General features: G+C 48.3%; 1 protein-coding gene across 20 annotated transcripts in view; it reads left to right on the plus strand.

Annotated features, from left to right (window-relative positions):
• The window catches only part of Adck1 (aarF domain containing kinase 1), a 101,233-nt gene extending 86,290 nt beyond the window's left edge, over positions 1-14,943 (plus strand). For 18 of the 20 annotated variants that reach the window (XM_006516246.3, NM_001277296.1, NM_001277297.1 and 15 more), the window contains 4 exons: positions 8,696-8,845; positions 9,954-10,151; positions 12,227-12,420; positions 14,232-14,943. In XM_006516246.3, the coding sequence (XP_006516309.1) occupies positions 8,696-8,845; positions 9,954-10,151; positions 12,227-12,420; positions 14,232-14,409 (720 nt within the window). In that variant the 3' untranslated portion in view covers positions 14,410-14,943. The remainder of the gene's footprint in view (positions 1-8,695; positions 8,846-9,953; positions 10,152-12,226; positions 12,421-14,231) is intronic. The other 2 variants (XM_030246935.1, XM_006516248.4) reach the window with 1 other exon arrangement.
• Positions 14,944-21,844: the final 6,901 nt, after the last annotated feature.

Raw genomic sequence — 21,844 nt, forward strand, 5'->3', positions numbered from 1 at the left:
GAGGGACAGAGTGTGGTTGGGACTGCTTGGCTAGGCCTGGGTTCTGAGACCCTAGAGCCTGGCCTGCTTCCTGTAAAAGAACTATGCATCTATCAGGGAGAGGTCTGACCCTAGAGTGAGCCTAGAGTGGCAACACGGACAAGGACACTTCCCTGAGCGAAGGCTGCTGCTGGCTTCTTTTCTCCCAGCCGCTAAGTCCGTACAGGTGAGCGAGCAGCACAGAGCACATTCATCAACTCCCGCCCTGACCTGGAGGATTGCAGTCACCAATCAGTTTCATAGAGCAAGGGAGAAAGAAGATGGAGGTGTGTCTTTACCTCCTGTTCCCCTGGTATCCGGGAAACTGGCTAGTGGACCAGGTTTTGTCTCCAGCCTTCTGCTTCCTGGTCACCACAGGGCCCCCTAGGAATGAGGGGGTTGTACTTTACCCACCCACATTTATTGTTAATACAGTCTCTTCATGTGCAGGGTCTGGGTGGTCAGAACCCCCATGCTGGAGTCAGACATTATCAGCTAGCTCCTCAGTGGGGATTATAACCAAAATTAGAACTTAGGCCCTTTCTCCTCCACCTTCTCTGTCTCCCTCCCACAGATCCATGTGGGTCCACAGTAGAACTTTCAGCCACTTGTAACTGTCAGGAAATTGGCAGCAGGAGGGCTGAATAGACCCCTTTGTTAGCAGCACACTGAGAATATCCAATAGTTCCCCTTGCTTTCAGCTCCTAGGGTAGGGAGGAGGACAGAGCCTGGGTAACTCACAGAGTCTGGCTGCAGTGGGAACTGGCTGGTCCCACTGGGAGGTCAGCTCTTAGAGTTTCCCTAAAACGAAGCAGAGCCTCTGCCTGCTAATTGGGAGATCCAGCATCTTTGCCCTGTGTCATCACTGGCCTCTCCTGCTAGAGATGGACTTCCAGTCCAGGGGCCACCCCCATCCACTCATTGCTTTGGCTCTAGCAAGCTAAGGCTGTAATGGTATCTCACTAGAGGGGGCTCTGATTTTTCCAGGGGGAGTGTAGACACATGAGTAGGTATACTGATATTGTGGCTTGCTTGTGACCAGTGGACTCTGGGCGGGTGGACCCTCTGTGAGTCTGGGCCACTATCCCTGCTGCTGGGAAAAACCAGTATCCAGATGGAGAGACCTTAGTAGACATCTAATTTTTCAAGAACGAAGTAAGGTAGTCCTGCCTCTCTGGCCCTCAGTTCTCTTAGTGGAGATGATGGACCAGTTGACCTCCAATTAAGGATCCTTTATATTTGAATATTTTATAGACCAGTGACTCTACGGCTTAGTGAGCACTGACTGGCTCAAGAGCCATATTTCAGAAGCGTTGGAGGAGTGCGTATAGCTATGCAGATTCCTGAGAACCACCCCTGGGTACACAGGAGAGTCTAGAATGGGAAGAAGGGTTGCAGAGTGTCCAAGTGAGTCTGCAGCGGATCTCACTCCAGTGCAAAGCCCTTGAGCTATCCGTGCTCACCCGAATGTGTACATGCAAGACCTACCTTCCAGTATTCACCAGTAGCCAGCAGCCTGCTGGAGCCTGTTTATATCCCTGACCATGGTAGCATATACAGCCAGGATCATATTTACAAGAAACTTTAGGAGATGGTGACAGCAATTTCCATTGGTCTTGGATTCAGCCCTAGTCATCAGGATCCCAGTTAGAGGAGAACTCTCCAGGGAGCAAACTTCTGTTAAAGTGGGGATGGACTTAGGAGTTAGTTAAAACCTTCTAGCTCATCTTTCCTTTTAGGACCCTCAAAATCTGTTTGCAGAGATGCCAGGTACTGAGCCTCTTTGGAGTTGAGATCATAGTCACAGAGCACCTGTAGCTGGCTCAAGGCTCCTCAGCCTTTGCTCTGCCACCACCTGTCCCCATCTGTCCCAGGCCATGGTCCTCCTGTCTCACATTGGCTGCTGCGGCTATGCCTTCTGTTCTTCTTGTGCGGGGCCTGTTGCCTCTTCTTTCTCTCTGAAGTCATTTTGAAGGCGTCTGCAAGGGAGTGGAGCCTGTGGCTTTGTTCTTCATGTAGCCCGAAGTCCTGACTGTGTTTACTTCTTGCAGTAACTCCAAAGTCCATTCCTGACATTTTAGGAACAGTGAAGGATCTCTGAGTCACCTTTCAGTGTATGTTTTGAGTACCTACTATGTGCAGGCACTGCCACTTATGCTAGAATAGAAATGGGGACAGAACCAAGCATGGGGCTTCCAAGAGACCTGGTGCTAGACAGGCTGGGTGCCCGAGGATGCCTGGCTCTGCCATTCACTGCTCTGGTGGCCTTGAGTCAAGTTCTTGAGATAGGAGGCCAAGTCCTTTCTACTGTGTGACAGATGCCGCCACGCAAGCATTGTAAGCAATACAGCCATGTCAGAACATTTTCCTAATTCATAATTTATGAGGGCATTACTCACAGAGGTATTTCTTCCTCCATAAAATCCTTGAGAACCTTTGTTCCCTTCCTGTCCTCTGCCTCTGGCCTGCGAGTGCATAGACTTGGAGGTGCTTGACTGGCATGTAGCGCCACCAGTTCAGAAAAACTGAAGCCTCTCCCTTTCCCCTGGTTACCTTTGCTTCTGTCACTGCTTCATGTGGGCAGAATAGGACTTCTCACTTGTGCTCAGCATCATTCCAACCTCCTGGCCCTCCCAGCTGGCTGGAATCTGAAGATGCTAAAGACTCAATTCCTGAAATCACTGGAAGGAAAACCATCTTCTCTCTAACCCCATCACTCTAGGATGCTCATGGGTGTTAGTGGAGTCCCCAGGTAGTTCCTGTGGATTTCTTTGTTTTCTCACAGCAGAGTTATTGATTGGTTGGGCACTGGAGTCCAGTGCAGGCTCTGTCATTTGTCAACCATTCTGCTGTGGGGTTGCTCTTCTTTAGGAACCCTGGTTTCCCTGTCTGCAGTTGACCATGGGTGACCTAGAGATCTTTGGACAACTGAAGCACAGCTCAGTGATGAGCCTGAGGTATATGCTCAATACACAATGACACCGAAACTCCATCTCTCAGATGTCCTTGGTGCCACCAGGACAGTCTTTGTCAAAGGGCAGGGGAAATAGGGAGCGATGAATCCTTTCTCTGGCTTTTTATAGTGACCCAAGCAAGGTGGAAGAGTATGGATCTGTGCGGGGTGAGTTGTCACCCTAGAGAGGACACACCAGGTGCCAACAGGAGTTCCTTCCTCTTGTGTGTCGATGATGCCAGGGACTCACCTTTGACTCCTCTGGCCTTGGGGTGCCTTACAGAGCATCTCTGGTAGAGATCCACAGGCTTTCTTGCCTCGCAGTGTTTGTGCCTGGTGAGGCCTGATTAAAGAAGCTGCATTGATTTTCTTGTTGCTACAAGATACCTAACTGAAGTTAAAGAAGTGACTTGAGGATGAGTTTATTTTGGCTCATGGCTTCAAAGGTTGCAGCCACCATGGCAGGGAAGACATGTCTATTGGAGTGGTTCTGTCTATGGATGAGGCCATGACACAGAGAGTCTTCAGATGGCCAGACATGAGAAAGCAGTGGTCTCAGCCAGCACCAGCAGTGGGCATCGCCTTATCACCGGAAATGACCTCGTTTTACCAGCCAGGCCCCTCGTGAGAAAAGCTCCATCTCCTTCCGAATAATGCTGCAAGCCGGGGGCCAAGTACTGAAAGCATCACCGTGTGGTGGCGTGATTAAGACTTGGGGTGTTTAAGGCTTAAGTCTAAACAGGAGGCTTTCCAAGTGCCACCATCAGAGTTACCTCTCATTCTTCTGTGACCCATTGGCGTCTCTCTTCCTGTCCCCACTGCCCATTGGCACCACTGCCTTCCTTGTCCTGTGAGGCTGAAGAGTTCACAGCTGGGTGGTCAGAGACATCATCTCCTAGCTCCCTCATCCAAGATCACCGTGTACTACGAATACACTGCCTGCAGCACTGGACAGCTGGAGAAGCCTGCAGTTTCTAAATCCCAGTGTTTGTTCCTGGGCACAGGAAGAGCTTGATGGCACTATGTCCCAGGCAGCAGGCTGGTCTGTGGAGAATCTGGCAGGCTCTGGGGACAGATGCCACAACAGCAGCCTTGCTTTCCTCTCACAGACATGGGCCCAAGACACCCCCACCCAGGAACACACATAGACTTTTCCTTGGGGGTAGGAATGAATTAATTCACACAATTATAGACCAATTAAACTACTTTCAGCCAATTCAGGCCTTGAGAAAAGTCCCAAAATAACTCCTTGATTTAAATATTATTTACTCAATTAATTCTTTACTCAGCCTTTTTATGGAGTCCTGGTTTTTCCCTCTCCCCCACTGTTAGAGAAGAAAGGCATTTGTAATTAATGGAATCCCATATGAATGGCACATTCTTTTCACAAGGAACAATTCAGACTTCTCCATAGCTTCTTAGTAAAGAGCGCTGTCCTGTGCCTTTGCTTAGAGTTGTGGACTGGGTGAGTCACCCAGCCAGAATTTTCTACCAACATCCTTTTCTTCAGACAGACGCCTTACTGGATGCCAAGGTCCCTCAGAAGTCAACTTCTGGGAGAGCCTCCCTGCAGTGGAGAGGCAGGAGGCCTGGCCAATGAGCACCTATTCTCTGGAGTCAGGTCACCTGATGGATCAATGTCACTGACTACTGAGCAAGTGATTAGTGGCTTCTTCCTGTCTTTGTATCACCCCCTTCACCTGTTTCTTGGAGAGAAGGGCAAAGTCTCTGGAGCAGGGCTTGGCTCATCATGGGCTACTTAACAAAATGTGCTACTGCCCATCAGCACATTCAGCCTGGTTTGGCAAGATGCAAAGAGAATTCACCCAAAACTAAGAGACTAGGGCCACAAGAGTGGCATGCTCTGTCGAAGTCCTTCTTAAGTGTAGTTCAACCAGAACTGCCAGTTCCACCTCCCCTCCCCTTCCCTCCCCTTCTCTTCCCTCCCCTCCCCTCCCATCTCCCAAGGACTTTTGATATCTAGGGAAATGGATTTTTCTTTGTGTTTGTTATCAAGAACTATGAGCTCAGACCAAAGGCCTGCATCAACCTGTAGCTCTTTCCAGTTGAGATACAAATAGTTACTGCCCAGGAGAAAAGACAACCCTAAAACAGGGGTTCTCAGTCTTCCAACATCTGTGACTGTTTTGTACACTTTAATATATGTTGTGGTGACCCCAACCATAAAATTATTCTCATTGCTACTTCATACCTGTAATTGTGCTACTCTTATGAATTGTAAGTAAATATTTGTGTTTTCTAATGGTCTTAGGTGACCTCCATAAAAGGGTCATTCCATTCAACTCCTGAAGGGGTTGTGACCTTCAGGTTGAGAACTGCTGTCCTAAAGATTGATATTTTTTTCTTCTTAAGACGTCATAGGACAATAAGCAGTTCACATTTCATCCAGGAATTCTCCTTTCTTTCTGTTTAAATGCCCTGAGTAAGTCCCGGCTCCCTCACAGTTGTCTTAGAAGCAGCCCTATCATCCTGCCTTGGGCACTTCAGTCTCTGTGTGTTTATGAGCTTTGTTCATAATGCTGACAGTTATACTTAATAGTAACAGGTATGCCTTTTCCTCCATGTCTAAAGCAATGAAAAGCCAAAACAGTGACATTTGTGTGTCTAACACTGAGTAATGACTTTCTCCTAGGTAATGGTATTTGACTTTGAATCCTGAGTTTGCCCTGTGAGGAGGTTGGACAGATGACTTTAGTCCCACTTAAGTGCTAATGGAGATGGAGGGTTAGGGTGGCTTATCTCTCAGGTCACCCGTGCCCAAAGTGGCAGCTCCAAGATAGCTTCAGTGCAGAGCTGTTGGCATCAGCCAGCTCCTGCTCCTTGCTCTGCCTTCTACACCTGTCGGGTCTGGTGACATCTGGCTGAACTAAACATCCAGAGAAGCCCCCAAGTAGGAAGGCCTCCGAGTGGCAGCTAGCTGACGGGTGTTGAAATGGTGTATGTGCGTGCGAATGTGCACACGCACACACACACACTCTCTGGTGGCTCCACTCAAATATGTGGTAGTAGTTGGCAGTACCCCCAACTGCCCAATGAAAGACCATCCCTAAGGGATAGAGCCCTCCCCATCCCTATTCACCATGCCCCTGGGGGCCATCTTTCATTGTAGAAATAAGGGCTCCAGAGCGATTAACAATATTTCAGAAAGCTTAAGGGAGATCATACGTCTCCCTGTGACAGGTTTGCCCAGACTAAATGAAATGTCACTTCTCCACATTTTGCCTGGAATTCCGTCAGCGCAGTCTGGCTGCGCTGCTTATCTTAGGCTGATCAGGAGCCCTGATTGGACTTTATATGCGTCCTTGACAAATAAAAATGAATGATTACTTAATAAATGGAATCGGTTTGTCAGATACCGCCTTCTGAAGCGTAGCTCCGAGGAGCTCCAAGAAGCCTAACAAAAAGGAGTCTTGGTGGCACAGAGGTGGGGAACTGGCTGGCTTTTCAGGACCTGCATTGGCTGAGGCCCATCTCCCAGGAAACAGAAAACAGTGGCCCTGGGACCCCTTGCCATCTCAGAACAAGTCTGAAATTCGACCTAGAGCAAAGTCCTTTTCCTAATAAGAATGACAGAGTCCCACGGTAGATCTCTGGAGTCAGAGTGCTGGTGTTGTAGGGCAGTGGCTTCAGTATCTTCATCACTACAGGAACCAGTGATGACTACCACAGGGGTATCTACAAAAGGTCACTGGATCCTAGGCCCTGTGACATGCACATACACTTCTGCAGCTACCTGTGAGAGCTTGTACTTACTGAATCCAGAAGTATACGTAGCTGCTTTGAGGTCTCAGGGGAGAGGTGCCCCTGTATAGAAGGGAATAGCTAATTTAGCAGCTGGGGTTTATACCTGCTTTGAAGAAACAGGGCTATGCCATGAACAGCTTTAACCTCTGTGTTCTCAGTCTCTTGTCTGAAGAGTTGGTTGTGGGTCATAACTATACTTACATTCTGAGCATAGTAAGGATGGCAGCAGTGTTCAAATGCAGGATTACTCTTTAATCAAGTCTTTTATAGCCCAGGCTAGCCTTGGACTTTCGGTCCTCCCATCTCAGGCTCTTAAGTGCTGAAATTATGTCTATGCTACTATACTTGACCATTCTTGATCTTTTAAGTTGATGCTGATTATGAATGCTTGGGGCTTAGGAAAGACTGATAGGACTAGGATAGACACTGGAGGTGGAAGCACAGATGCCAGGGAGACCAGGGAGAACTCATTCACATTGAATGCAGAGCCTTACTTTACCTGTGTGGTACTGTTACAAGCAAAGGCATGCATAATAGAGCCAGTCTATAGCACATCAATTATACCCCAATAAAGCCATTTAATAAAACAGAGCCAGTCCCCACTGTGCTAGGAGCTTCCGATAGTGAACCAGATGATCATTTGTCAAATAATCACTCGAGTAATTGCTAGTGCTATAAAAGACCAAAAAACAAAAAACAAAAAACAAAAAAAACAAAAAAAAAAAAAACAAAAAAAAAAAAACCCTGTATCCTCTATGAGTGAGTGAGTGAGTGAGTGAGTGTGTGTGTGTGTGTGTGTGTGTGTGTGTGTGTCGAGAGCACTCTTCATGCCTTGGATAGGACGGAAGGGGTGGGGGTAGACCTAAAGATGGGGAGATGGTGAGAGGGCTTGTGGAAGCCTAAGGTAGGAAGGCATAGGGATCATTGGAAAACACACACACACACACACACACAGAGGGAGAGAGAGAGAGAGATGTGAGATACAAGGTGAGAACAGGGAGAGAGGCAAGACTTCATGTCATAAGACATGGGTTGAGGAAGACTGTTGAAGCCCCTTCACCATTGAACCCCAGCTCCTTTCTCGTCACTGTTGTTCATTTGTTAATGACCATGAGGTTCAACTGAGGCTAGAAGAAATGGCAAGGACAGTTGGTATCCTGGGTCGTCTACCTTCTGGCTGAGCATATCTTTATCCCCTGCATGTCCATCGACAGATCATCTCAGGGCCCAGGTCTGGTTCTATTCAGCAGCTGCTCCCAGGCAAGGAAGAGGCTTTTAGCTTTAATAAAAAAAAGGGAGTAGAGATAAGAAGGCTGCCTTGGCAGGGCTCGCAGGACTGACAGGATGATTTAAATGGCCTCTCTAGTGTCTTTCTTCCGCACAGACATCATAAATCAGATTAGCATTGGGCTCTGGGGGATGGGGAGAGGGGAGCAGGTCCTAGACTCTGGGTCTGTCTAGGACTGGCCTGGCAGCAGGGCAGCTCCAGAGGAGAGACATTGTGTATATCACCTGTTCCTAACCCGGCTCTGTTCTTCGAAGGAGTGGGTGGGATTGTTCCCACCACCCACTCTCTCACCTTTGGGAAAGAGTGAAGAGGGGCTGATAAAAGAGCAGAGAGGAGAGAGGTGTGGGCAGGGCAGTGTGGGAGGTGAAGACCGACTGGCAGCCTTGGAGAAGCAGCCAATCTTCTCTCTTGCGTGCAGGAGATCACCTTGGGAACTCAGAAAACACTGGTGGCTAGGGCCGTCCCAGCATGTCTGAGCTACACGTGATTCTAACGTGTGCTTGGATTGGAGCCGAGCTTCTCGCTCAGATGTGAGGACTCCATCCTCTCCTATGCTCAGGTCCAATGGCTACTGTCATCTCTCTCTTGAGTGACTAGATTAGGGGGATGAGAGAAGCTCTTGGTGCACATATAGGCAGGGCAGAACTCCCAGTGGGTCACTTCTCTTTCAGATCTCCTGCCACCTGGGCAAGATGTACAGTGAGATGATCTTTGTCAATGGCTTCGTGCACTGTGACCCCCACCCAGGCAACGTACTGGTACGGAAGCGTCCTGACACGGGCAAGGCTGAGATTGTCCTCTTAGACCATGGGCTTTACCAGGTAGGAGAAAATTCTTCTTCCTGCGGTTGGAGCCCGCTGATGTTCTCTGGAAACCTTGCAGCTTGGAGGCAGATAGCTGGGGTAGCAGGGGACGGTCACCTTGTTCACATTGGCTTGATGTCTTAGTTAGGGTTTTACTGCTGTACACAGACATCATGACCAAGGCAACTCTTCTTATAAGGACAATATTTAATTGGGGCTGGATTACAGGTTCAGAGGTTCAGACCATTATCGTCAAGGTGGGAACATCCAGGCAGGCATGTTGTAGGAGGAGCCGAAAGTTCTACGTCTTCATCTGAAGGCTGATAGCAGAATACTCACTTTCAGGCAGCTAGCATGAGGGTCTTAAAGCCCACACCCACAGTGACACTCCTACTACAACAAGGCCACACATACTAAAAGTGCCACACCCTAGGCCGAGCATATTACAAACCATCACACTTGGGTATGGTAGATGGAATCCAGAGGGTCCCGCTTTCTTGGACTCACAGGCAGTGATAGCAGAGAGGAGGCTTGGAGACCTGTGGGAGAGCTTTGCAGGAGGTGGGGTTTTTTTGCTCCACCCCATCAGTCACTGTTGAGGTAGAGGACTGCATCTGTGTTTGTTGGAAGCCAGGGAAGTAACCTAGAAAAGAGATGATAATATAGATTTTATAGGGGAGTTAGCAGTCTCTGCCATTTAGGACCAAGGCTTGCCAGTTCAGGCTGAGTAACCCTAATACAAAAACTCTATACTCCCAGTGCTTGAAGCTTCTGAGCACTGTGGCACCACAGAAAATTCTATGCCACGTAACTTTGTATCATGCACAGAATCACTAAATACATTGTACAAAACTACCTTTGGGCCACGTGTGTAAAGCATGTATGAAACAAATGGATTTCATGCTTAGATGTGTGATCCAGCCCCAAGATATTATGTATATGCAAATCTGAGAAAGAGAGACTGAAATCTAGAGCATGTCTGGTCCCTTTGAACTCATGCCCTCAGATGGCTGACTGTTGGAGAGCCAGGAGCTCCTTGTCCCTGGTGTGGTGGTCAGCACTAGTCTGGGGCTCAGGCCTTGGGCCAAGAGAGACCCAGTTGCTGCCTGTGTTGCCCTGGCTACAGGTGCTCACGGAGGAGTTCCGCCTGGACTACTGCCATCTGTGGCAGTCTCTGATCTGGACTGACATGGACGGGCTGAAACAGTACAGCCAGCGCCTGGGAGCTGCAGACCTCTACCCACTGTTTGCCTGTATGCTGACAGCCCGGTCCTGGGACTCAGTCAAACAGGGCATTGGGCAAGCTCCAGTCTCTGCTACTGAGGTAGGTAACCCTTTCCCAGATGCCTAGGGACCTCTTCCAACCCAGTGTCTAAGTGTCTTGGTGGGCCATGTGTCTCTGTAGGGAGGGCTGTATTGGAGCCTTATAGGATGAGGAGTAGGGGGGGGAGAGCAGGAGCTACAGCACTGGAGTGAGGAAGGCAGGGGAAGGATAGCCTAGTTTGTCTCCTGGGATCTTACCATCCTGGAGTAGAGATAAGGCTTGTGGCTTAAAAACCCCAGACCCCAGTAGTCTGGTGAGACACCAGGGTTCCTCCAGCACCTCCCAGGGGCTATCATCTCCTGCAGCCCCTGCACTTCCTCCACCCACTGGGTGCTGTTCACTGTGCCTGTGTCCTCTCTGGCTTCATGTCAAGGAGAGCCTTCACTTCCTGTCTCCATATGCAAACAGCCCTGTCCAAGTCCCACCTCATTCATGGACTTGGACTGTCTAGACTGGGTACAGACTTCAGGGAGCTTTTGCGCCCCATATTCCTGTCTACTTCTATTTGTCTGCCCAGGATCATGGGAGTTTATTTGCTTGTTTCTCAGTGCTGGGCAGACTCAGGCCCCACTGAGGCCTCTGCTCACTGTAGATAGAGATGAAGTCCTTCTCATGATGTTGACTAAGCTGGGCACTGCTTCCAGGAGCCTGGCTTTCTGGTTTGTGACCTTGGGTATTCGCATCAAGAGCTTCAGGGTCATTCCATGCAAGCTGCTTTGCAGATACCTCTAGCAAACGCTGGATCCAGAGTCTTGAACAATGTCTTAAAGAATCTGTCTGTCACCAATTTTTGGCTCTGTTTTTCTTCAACGGCCATATTTATCCAGCAGGCCTAGTGGCAATGAAGAGCACTTGATGTTCCAGGCTCTACAGCCTTAAAGTGCATCCTGGAAGAGGGGCAGTCTAGGGATGGTAGGATCTCTGCTTTTTGTCTTACCCTCAGTGCATGCAAAGTGCCTACTCGCAGTTCCCGGAGTTCATTCATACAATAAACATTTGCTTTAGCTGGCCTCTGAGCATGTTTCAAGGATCCCGTGACCAACAGACAAGACAGGCCTTTTGTGTAATATACACTTTGGTTGAGAGAGACAGACAGTAAACAACTGAGCCAACAGGCAAGTGGGATGATTGCGAGTTACAGGTATCTCTGGGGAGGAAAGGGTCTGAGGGGAGGACCAATAAGATAATGTGAGAAAGGGGTTGGGTGCCTTCCTGGTTAACGTTTGAGCCGAGGTATGAAGGACCCAAAAGACACTACTGTCAGGAGCCCCTGATGGATGCACTGGTGGTACACTAAGGCAAAATAATTTGGTGTGGCCTAGAGGGTGATGGGGCGCATTGAACCCTGCACAGGGCATTATGTGCTGTGGAACGAGGAGGAAATGAAGCTCTTGGCAAGCTAGGAGATGCTCAGCCCTGTTGTTTGAAGGGCTTTTGGTTGACTGAGGTGCAGTGAGCCAGTCACTGAGAAAGGGAATAAGCACTCAGAGCTACCACTGGCAGAGAAAGAAGAAGATACCAGTAGCCCCGGGGCTAGCAAGTAGCTTTGGTTCCTGAAGAGCATGACCCAAAGGGTCAGAAAAACAGGATTGGAATGGCTTTAACATAGGAGAGAGGACCTGGCTATTGGGCACACATTCACCATCAGGACCCAGGCATTGGTTGAGCACAGGGGATGGTACAAGGCTTGGGTGGGACCTGAGAGTTCTGTCCATGTACTATATTGGGCTGGGCTTGGTTAGCTGGTAGTGCTTCTTTAGGCCTGGCTTGAAGATGGTATCCAATTAAAAAGCCTTGGCGAGCCCTTTGACCTTTCTCAGTGTACACTAGTGCTGTTTCCAGGGCTTACCTGGGAGCCCATCTGGGATCTTCCATTTGGGTGGTCAGAACCCGGGGCCCCAGTGCTTTTCTTTTCTTTGGGGGGCTGGGTTCTCTACAGGGTGCCAAAGCAGGTGTGCTAGAAGCTCCTACCTGGAGCTTATTTGTGTTCTCTTGGTCACAGGCTACCCATACTTCTAGCACCCTCATCTTCATGTGCTACATCAACCATTCTCATGTCCCCTTGCTGCTATTAGGACTCAGAGATTCGCAATAATGCAGCCTGCTACCTGCCTGAGATCAGCCAGCTCCTTAACCATGTGCCTCGCCAGATGCTGCTCATCCTGAAGACTAATGATCTACTCCGTAGCATTGAGACCACCCTGGGCACGCGCTCCAGTGCCAGTTCCTTCCTCAACATGTCTCGGTGTTGTATCAGGGCGCTGGCTGAGTGAGTATGCTCCGACCTTGGCCCCCTCTCAGATCCACGGACTATCCCATGGGCCCTGCTTTCCCCACCGTTCGATCTTTAGGACCCTATCTTGGCTTCTCACGCTCTAGATCTCTCTCCAGGGAATCCTAGGGGCAAAATGGGCTGCAGTGACAGCAGATGCCTTGAGACAGTGTCTTTGGGTGGCCTAAAATGCTTTGCTGAATGATAGCATCTGGGATCTCACCTTCCCGGTCCGGCTTTCCAGATGACTCTTTCCCTTAAGAAAGTTTGAAGTTGATTTCTGAGTATTTCAGCTTATCCAGGCATCCCCTAGACTTGTGGCTAGAAACCCCCAATATGACCCTGTTTCTATCTGGCCCTGTGACTTGGCTCTTAGGACCAGCCCAGGCAGTGAGCCCATTGCTTCTTATCCTGGAGATGTGGCTGTGACTTGGAAAGGTGTGGCTACTAGGCTATCTCAGCGTCACAGATCTTTCTAGATGCCTCAGCACTCTTGAGACAAAGATGATAAAGAAGAGTGTGGGGGAGCATGCTCTAGACCTCCCATTGAGTGCAGTGAATACATCAAAAAGGCTGTGCTCTGGCAGAATGCTCTCACCCCAGGGAGGGGGCCTAGCCTGTGGTCACATCTCAGCCTGTCCATCCTGGGGAAGGAATGGCTCATTCTGGGAACCTAAGATTTGGCCACATAGATCATGTATTTACTAGCAAATATGGGATTAGATTCCAGCAAAAGCCTCTGACAATGAAGGGCAGAGTGTGGTTTATCTTTTTCTCTGAGGGCCAAGAAAGCCAAATCTTAAGTAGTGAAAGGTCTTGGGTTCGAGGCCCAGTGGGGTCTTGGATGTGGATTACTGTTTGGGGGAGGAGATTCTTTAGAAAAGTTATCACCACCATGGACAGATAAGCAGGTCGGCAGGAGCATGGCAGGGGCTCTAAGGAGAGTTCGGGTCTGTGTAGCAGACTGGGAGACTCTTCCTACAGGCATAAAAGGAAGGGGGAGGTGACCAGTACTCCGCAGCTGGGACCTATCTAGGTTGTCCCTGATTATCAGGTTGCAGGGGGTTGTGGGTGGATGGACCACATTTTCTGAAATGATGTGTGACCCCGAGGATGTGAGGGGAGAGGAACACCTTGAGTTGAGGAGGTTGTGCCCTCTGATGGTTTATAGACTTCTTTGGGGAAATAAGAATTCCTGATTCTGTGAATCTCCTGAAATCCAGACCCCTGTGGAGTGTATTAGGCATCTGCAGATTCACAACAGGGGGCTTGTCATTTCTTTTACAGTAGCTGTGTGTGTGTGTGTGTGTGTGTGTGTGTGAGAGAGAGAGAGAGAGAGAGAGAGAGAGAGAGAGAGAGAGAGAGAGAGAGAGATTTCTGTGGCTTTGTTAGCTCTTGGCCCCAGATTTATCATAAATCCCAGTCTGTAGCATGTCTTGTTTCAGGTATAGGGAGACTGAACTGGGTTGGCAAAGTGCTTAGCCTCTGCAGTCACCTGACCTCAGAGGATTCCTATCCTCAGGAACGTTTTGCAGTAGAAAGAGAAAATACAGAGTCTTCTACTGAGTGAGGGGATCAGAGATTGATGCATTGCTATTTTACCTCTTTGAAAATGTTCTTTGGGATATTTGAGTCACTCTGGCACCCAACTGGGCAGTGGTTTGGTTGGGTAACCCAGTGGTCTCCAGGATCAGGGTGCTGGCGAGTTGGCTAGGCCACCTGCCATCTTTGATTTTTCTCCATGGTTCTGTGCTGGGGTTTCTCACTTGTTTCTTTTCTCCCCTCTTTCTTTCTCACCCCTCCTCTAGACACAAGAAGAGGGATGCCGGCTCTTTCTTCAGAAGGACTCAGATATCTTTCAGTGAGGCCTTTAGCCTGTGGCAGATCAACCTTCATGAACTTCTGCTTCGAGTGAGGGCCTTGAGGCTAGCTTGCTGGGTCTCAGCTCTCCTGGGCTGGCTGACTCGGGCTCCACACAGAATGTGATGGTCTTTCCCTGCCCCTTCGTAGTGTCTTTCCACACCTCATTCCTTCCTTCACGCTGGGACGACCCACTGACCCATGGCTGCCTAGGGTTGGCTGTGGTCCCAGAGTGGTCATCCATGGCACCCTCATGCTCTGCCATTGGAGCCCCTGCCTTGGGGTGGCCTTGTCTTGAGGTCCTGGAATGTCCTGGAGAGTGAGATGGGATAAAGCAACCTCTCTCCCATCTCCTGTGTGTGCCATTGACTTGGTCATCCCTACTTTTATGAGGACTGTGAGAATGGACCAACCACCTGTGTCACAGGGGCGTGTTTAACTTGTAGGGAATAAGTAGAAACTCAGAACCTGCAGAGAACAGACTTTATATTTTTGCTGTATCACTCCCAAAGTTGTCTCGCCTCAGTGAGGAAGACTGCATCTGAGAGGGAACGATGCAACTGTGGGCTCATGCTGTCATGGTGACACCTTCAGTGTTATATGTATTGTATATATTGTTTATTGTAATAAACCAATAAACAGTTTCAAGGTTGCAGGGACTGTTCCTTCTCAATCATTGTCTCCATTTAGACTTTCAGTTGCTCTTGCTAGCTGCTTCCTTGGGAAACCCCTAGGTTTCTCAGAGAGGCCTAAGAAAGTGAAGTCTGGTTTGGTTATAGAATTTATTTGCTAGATTGGGAGCAAATCCTCATGGGTCACAGTAGACTTAAACACCATGTACCCTGAGACCTTGCCTCCAGAATCCATGCAGGCTGTAAGACCCCTGCTGCTGAAGTGGATGCTCACAGACATCTTTTGGATGGAACACAGGGCCCCTAATGAAGGAGCTAGAGAAAGTACCCAAGGAGCTAAAGGGGTCTGCTTCCATATAGGAGGAAAAACAATATGAACTAACCAGTAACCCCCAGAGCTGTGTCTCTAGTTGCATATGTAGAAGAGGATGGCCTAATCAGCCACTAATGGGAGGAGAGGTCCTTGGTATTGCGAAGACCATATGCCCCAGTACAGGGGAATGCCAGGGCCAGGAAGCAGGAGTGGGTGGGTTGGGGAGCAGGGCGGGGGGTGGGTATAGGGGGCTTTGGGGATAGCATTTGAAATGTAAATGAAGAAAATATCTAATTTAAAAAATGCCTTAAAAAGAAAGATGCCACAGGGTCACATCCTGCTTCTTAGAGATGTCTCCTGCCTTCTACATCACAGACCTTGGTTGGAGCCCAAAGCTTAGAACTAAAGGCAGAGATGGGCCCCTACTCGTTTCCTATGACTGGGGGACCTGCCTCGTTCAACTGGTCAGGTCAGAATTTACCCCCTGGTTCTTAGTCAGTGACCTGAGTCTCAGGTCTAGGATTGTACTAGGTCCTTCCAGGTCTTTGGAGACACCAACCTTCCTGATGAGACAACAGTCACCATGGCTGAACCCATCTGACACATCTGTGTCATCAAATCAAATGCTGTCTCTAGTTTGTTTCCCTGCCAGCATTCACATCTCCCAAGCCCATCATTTGCTCCTGTGTGTGCATGGACTGGGGGGGTCCCTGGGACCCCACATATGGAAGACCCTACCTCCATGATCATCCATGCTTGCAGATGGATAACTATTTGATCAGAAAATCTGAACCTCATTTCTGTTCTCCCTGTTAATGATACAAGCATATTTTCTAGTGAGCAGAGACTGTTTGAATTCTTTTATTTTCTGAAAGAATTAATTGTTCTTGGTGACCAGTTGGATGTACCCAGGGACCCAGGAGAGTAATTCACAAGCTCTGTTATTAATCATGAGGATACATGCTGCATATTCTATTTTATGGTGTTTTTTATATCCACTGACGTAAATATAAATGTCCTTTCTGTTTAAGATAATGGTCTCTTTTCACTTTGGATGTAATGGTTGGCTTACTCTGGAATTTAAAACATCAGCATGTTGCCTCTAGGTCTGATAACCAGAACAGTTTCCAGGCACAGGAAAGGTAAAAACCGGAAGTTTGAAAATCTAGGAGAAGTATGACACTTATGCGTGGCTTCCCACAGTACTGGAGACACACTATGCATGCTCCTTGAGTTATCTTGTGTGCTTGAGCAGAGTGTCTATACATACCCAGCACACAGATACCCTGGCCTTTGGATAGTAAGGATACACATGTTGGGAGTCTTGGCAGACTTTGTGGTTTTCAGGGGGTTTGAACTCATTTTGAAAAGTTGCATATGCATCTACTGGCTCATAGGAGATACTTCAAGGATGGCCAGGTTGATAGCCACGGTGTATCTTCTCTACAGCAGGATCAGAGCTGCTCAGCCACTGCAGGCTTATAGGGGCCTTCTTGCTACTGCACAGGGATACCCTAGTAGGACAGAGTTGCTCTAAGAGGCCCCCAAGCAGATTCTGAGTAGTGGAGCTGATGCCAGGCTTGCGGCAGCTCTTAGGGTGGGCACCTATGGGAAGGGTGATGATGGTGGCAACTGTGGCTGGAGCAAGAGATGGGTTCTGAGCCAGGGTGTGACCTGCAAGTTCAGAACCAGCAGGATGACTAAAACCAGAGTGTGGTACGTTCCTGGCAGTGGGGCCGTGGGCTGCATTGACCACACTGGCCATATGGGAGGGTCCGTACTTAACAGGAGGTCTTGAACACCAAATGACCAGGTACTACTGTTCCTGCTTGGTGAACTGAGGAAGGCTCCAGCAGTCATGTTTGGCAACCACTGCCTCTACTGCCCCCTCCCCACATTGTCCTCCTTTCCTTTTCCTTCTCTTTCTTTCCCCCCTCCTTCCTCTCTGCCGTACTCTAGGGCTCAGGCTGTCTTTAGCTGAGGAAAGCAGGGCTCAGCAGCCTTGAGAAGAGGCAGTGGGAGCCCCGGGCTGTGCTGCTGCCGCCTTTTTTCCAGGGTCGCTGCCTTCTGGTCAGGCCTGGCTGCTCCTGGGATGCTATGGCAGCCCAGCCCCAGCCTGCCTCCCCTCTGTGCCAAGTTGCTGTCACCTGCCAAGGCTGTAGGGATCGCGAGCACTTCCCTCCAGCTTTGTCTGTTTCTAGGTGCAGAGCTCTGACATTTCTTTCCATTTCTCTCTCTCCTGGGGAAGGATCAGGCTGCTGAGACCAACACAGTGGTGGGTGTTCTGCCCCCCACCTCTGAGCCCCGCTTTTCCAGCTCCTCTTTGCTCTTCATCCCTGCACCATGCATGATCTTTCTATAGATTTTTCCTGTGTAAACCAGCCACTTGGGGTCCTATTAAATCTTGAAATTTGCCTCTGTGAGCCTGGGTGGGGCCCAAGACGCTTCGATGGTAATCAGCCTCCATGGGATTGTGGTCTTGCTTAACCAGGGACCACAATATGTTGCAAGGATTGAGAGTAGTGGTTTTCGGGGGGAGGGGGTGCCCAGGACAGCCACCTGTCTATCACCTGGGAACTTATTAGGCATGTAGACTTTCAGGTCCCTGTCCAGACTCACTAAACCAAACCCTGGCCTGAGGCAACCAACCAGTTGCTTTAATAATTCTTTCAGCATATTCGGATGCATGCTTACTTCTCTGGTTCCACCTTGATGACTCTCAGAGCTTCCAGAACAGCAGAACCTCTGGAGAGCTTCATGTGTCTAAGATTCTGAGTCAGTTGGTTGGAACACAGGTCAAACACTTCCCCAAATTTGTTAATTTTTTTTATTCTGAAATAATTTTAGATTTCCAGCAACCCACCACCTTCACCTTCTCTAATGTTAACATCTCATATGATCAGGCTGCCTTGATTAATTAGATGGTCATTCGCTTCTGTACAGTGTTAGTAACCCCAGTACAGTTGGTACTGACCCAGTCAGATTCCTGCCAGGGTCCTCCCTGTGGATCCTGTCTTGACTATGATGACATTTCATTATCCCAACTCCTCAGAGTCCTTTGATCTGTAGCAGCCCAGTCTCTCAAATCCTTTTGTATTGGGAGACTTTGACTCTTGGGAAGAGTACTGGCTATGGACTTTGTAGAATGGCTCTGTCTGGTGTTTGCTTTTTCATGACTAGACTTTGTTGAGGGGTTTTGATTAGGTGCCTATAAGGAAAAACACACTCTTTATCCCATCCTACCATGGGAACACAATGCTAATGTGACACAGCTCTGTGAAGCTTCTGAGCTGGGGTTGGGACCCCTGTTTTAGTCTCATATATCTTCCAGATCCTTCTGGAGGAGGAAGACACAGCTTATGAACTAACTCATCATTTCTGGGCACCAGCAGATGCTCTTCCAAATCAAAAGGTTTTCAAGAAATAAAAACCACAGATAAGGCAGTGAGCACAAGGTAATCAAATGGCATTGTGGTTTTAATATTTACGCATTAAACCACAATAAGTGATCATGAATCACTTGTTCTTGAACAAGATGTGGGTTTGAGTCCCAGTGCCTACATGGCGGTTTACTACTGTCAGTAACTTCAGTCTCCGAAGATCCAGTGCCCTCTTCTGACCTCCATGGACTCCAGGAACACTGTGATGCACATATATACATGCAGGAAAAACATATATAAATATGTCACTCATAAAATAAATATATCGAAAAATTTAAATATAAAAGAGATTAAAGGCTGAGATCTTGCTTTTTCCCAGCTTCCCTTGCAGCTAGGTTGACTCATGACATGTGTGTTGAAGGCGAATCTAAGGAAAGTGGCAAATTGTTTCTTTAGAAATGTATTAACAAAATTTGGAGCTGTGACGAAAGGATGGACCATCTAGTGATTGCCATATCCAGGGATCCATCCCATAATCAGCTTCCAAATGCTGACACCATTGCATACACTAGCAAGATTTTGCTGTAAGGACCCAGGTATAGCTGTCTCTTGTGAGACTATGCCGGGGCCTAGCAAACACAGAAGTGGATGATCACAGTCAGCTATTGGATGGATCACAGGGCTCCCAATGGAGGAGCTAGAGAAATTACCCAAGGAGCTAAAGGGAACTGCAACCCTATAGGTAGAACAACAATATGAACTAACCAGTACCCCGGAGCTCTTGTCTCTAGCTGCATATGTATCAAAAGATGGCCTAGTCAGCCATCACTGGAAAGAGAGGCCCTTTGGACTTGCAAACTTTATATGCCCCAGTACAGGGGAACGCCAGGGCCAAAAAAGGGGGAGTGGGTGGGTAGGGGATTGGGGGGGTGGGTATGGGGGACTTTTGGGATAGCATTGGAAATGTAAACGAGGAAAATACCTAATTAAAAAAAAAAAAGAAATGTATTAAAGAGCCGGGCGTGGTGGCATACACCTTTAATCCCAGCACTCGGGAGGGAGAGGCAGGCGGATTTCTGAGTTCGAGGCCAGCCTGGTCTACAAAGTGAGTTCCAGGACAGCCAGGGCTATACAGAGAAACCCTGTCTCGAAAAACCAAAAAGAAAAGAAAAAAAAAAAAGAAATGTATTTAAAAAAAAAAAAAAACCACACCAGTGATTTATATGTGCTGCCTCTTCTTTCAGCATGGGAGGCTGCTATGTGGTTTGGGATGTCTGGATCTGTAGCAGCTATTTTATGACCTTAAGACAATTGAGCACAATATGCTATTTTATTGGCATATTGCTATGGACTGAATTATGTCCCTGCTTCTGATTCTTAAGTTGAACCCTTAACCTCAGTGCGACTATTTGATAGTTGTGCCTTTAAGGGATTAACTCAATCTAAACCAAAAATTTAAAGGTTCTGATCCTAAAGGGCTTGTATCCTAACAAGAAAAGGAAGAGAGATCACAGCTCCCTGTCTACCTACCCAGAGGGGATGTGAGACAGTGAGATGGCGGCTGTTCACAGGAAGAGAGACGTCACTGGACCTCAGTGGTGCTTCCCCCCAGCATGCAGAACTGTGAGAAATCAATCTGTGGGGTGAAGCAACAGGTCTGTGGCAGCTAGATGTGGCAGCCTCAGCCGAATAGAGGCACCGACCGTTCTCTGCCAAATGCCGGGCAGCCTCATGTCAGAACTTTGTGCCTGTTAGACCAATACTGCACTGTGCACTCAGAGATTTGAAACTCATCACACAGATCATACAAGGTAGAAGGACTCCCCTGTGAAAGGGCTCAGGTTCCATCTGGAATGGGACCTGCTATGAGAGACAGAGGTGATTGATTGGTTTTTATTGTGTTATGGTTGGGACCATGGCTATTTATGAGAGTAGACACAGGCTATATACCTGTTACATAAAATGGGACTAGGAGGCTTGTAGAGGCTTGTAGGAGAACCCCAGGTCTGTTATCCAGATGTCCTAAGCCTGTGGTTTGTGGTTGGCATCAGGATATCTTTGTTAGATCTCAAACATCCTGGCAGATCGTATTAGGTGTGGTTGGTTTGTTTACCTGCTATAATGGATTCCTGTGAACTTAGGAGTGGCATACACGTCGTACCTTCAGTTTCTCCTAGCTCCAGATGCCAGAAGTCTGGAACCAGACTTTGGTCAGGAGTAGAGAATGAAGGGAATGTGTTACTTGGCCTTTTATGGTCATGGAGGCTGTCTGAATCCCCTGCTTGTGACTGTATCACTCTGACCTTGCCTCTGTTACCATGCTTCTCCTCTGATCCTCCAATTCTCCCCAGAAAGACTGTTACAGTGAATACTAGAGCCATCTGACTAACCCAGAATAATCTCTCTCTGTCAAAAGCCTTCATAGAATCACATCCACAAAGTGTTCTGGCCATAGGGTACCATTTGTGGACACCTTTGAGAACATTATCAAGAAGAATAATGCTCTAACTTCCACAGTACTGATAACTGATAGTGCTAAGCTAGTGTTCTTCCTATTAGGAGACTTAGCAGTCAATAAAAACGTGTTTTTTAAAGCAATAAAGATAATAACAGCTAACACTGAGCACTGATCATGTGTTTTCTCTGCGCGCCTTATGTAACACCTCTACATAGTCTAGGGGGCGCCACTGTCAGCTTTGGGCAGATGGACACACTGCACAGAAGGTATATGTCACAGATGGAAGCAGCCAGGAACCAGTGGCAGGTGGTGATAGACTCTGAACTGGGGTGGTCCACAGCCAGAACTAGGGCTCAGCCCTTTGTTGTGTGACATTCCATTGATTTTCTGTTTTTCTCCAGTGGAGAACACAGCTTGATCTGAGCTTGATCCTTCCCAGGCTGCTGGCGATGAAGCCCTCTCTGCTTTCCAAAGCCTCCTCAGGATGAAGATGTTGGGCACTTGCCCAGGGTACAGCTGGGTGAGGATTCCCCTTGAGTGTTATATCTCACCTATGCATTTTGTTCCTTGGAAACCAGGCCTCTTGGAATACTGTAGGCCAGGATATACCCTTTCCAGGAAATTCTCAAAAGGAGAATTAGTATCAGAAGTGCAATTATTTTTTTAGGACTAGAAGTACTTGTGATTTTTCTAATTCTTTCCCTCCATCTCAAGAATTCAGGGAGGGGTGACCAGAATGTGATGCAATTAGGAGGGAAACCACATCCATTCAGGAGAT

This window comes from Mus musculus, chromosome 12, assembly GCF_000001635.26.
Source record: "Mus musculus strain C57BL/6J chromosome 12, GRCm38.p6 C57BL/6J".
NCBI lineage: Eukaryota > Metazoa > Chordata > Mammalia > Rodentia > Muridae > Mus > Mus musculus.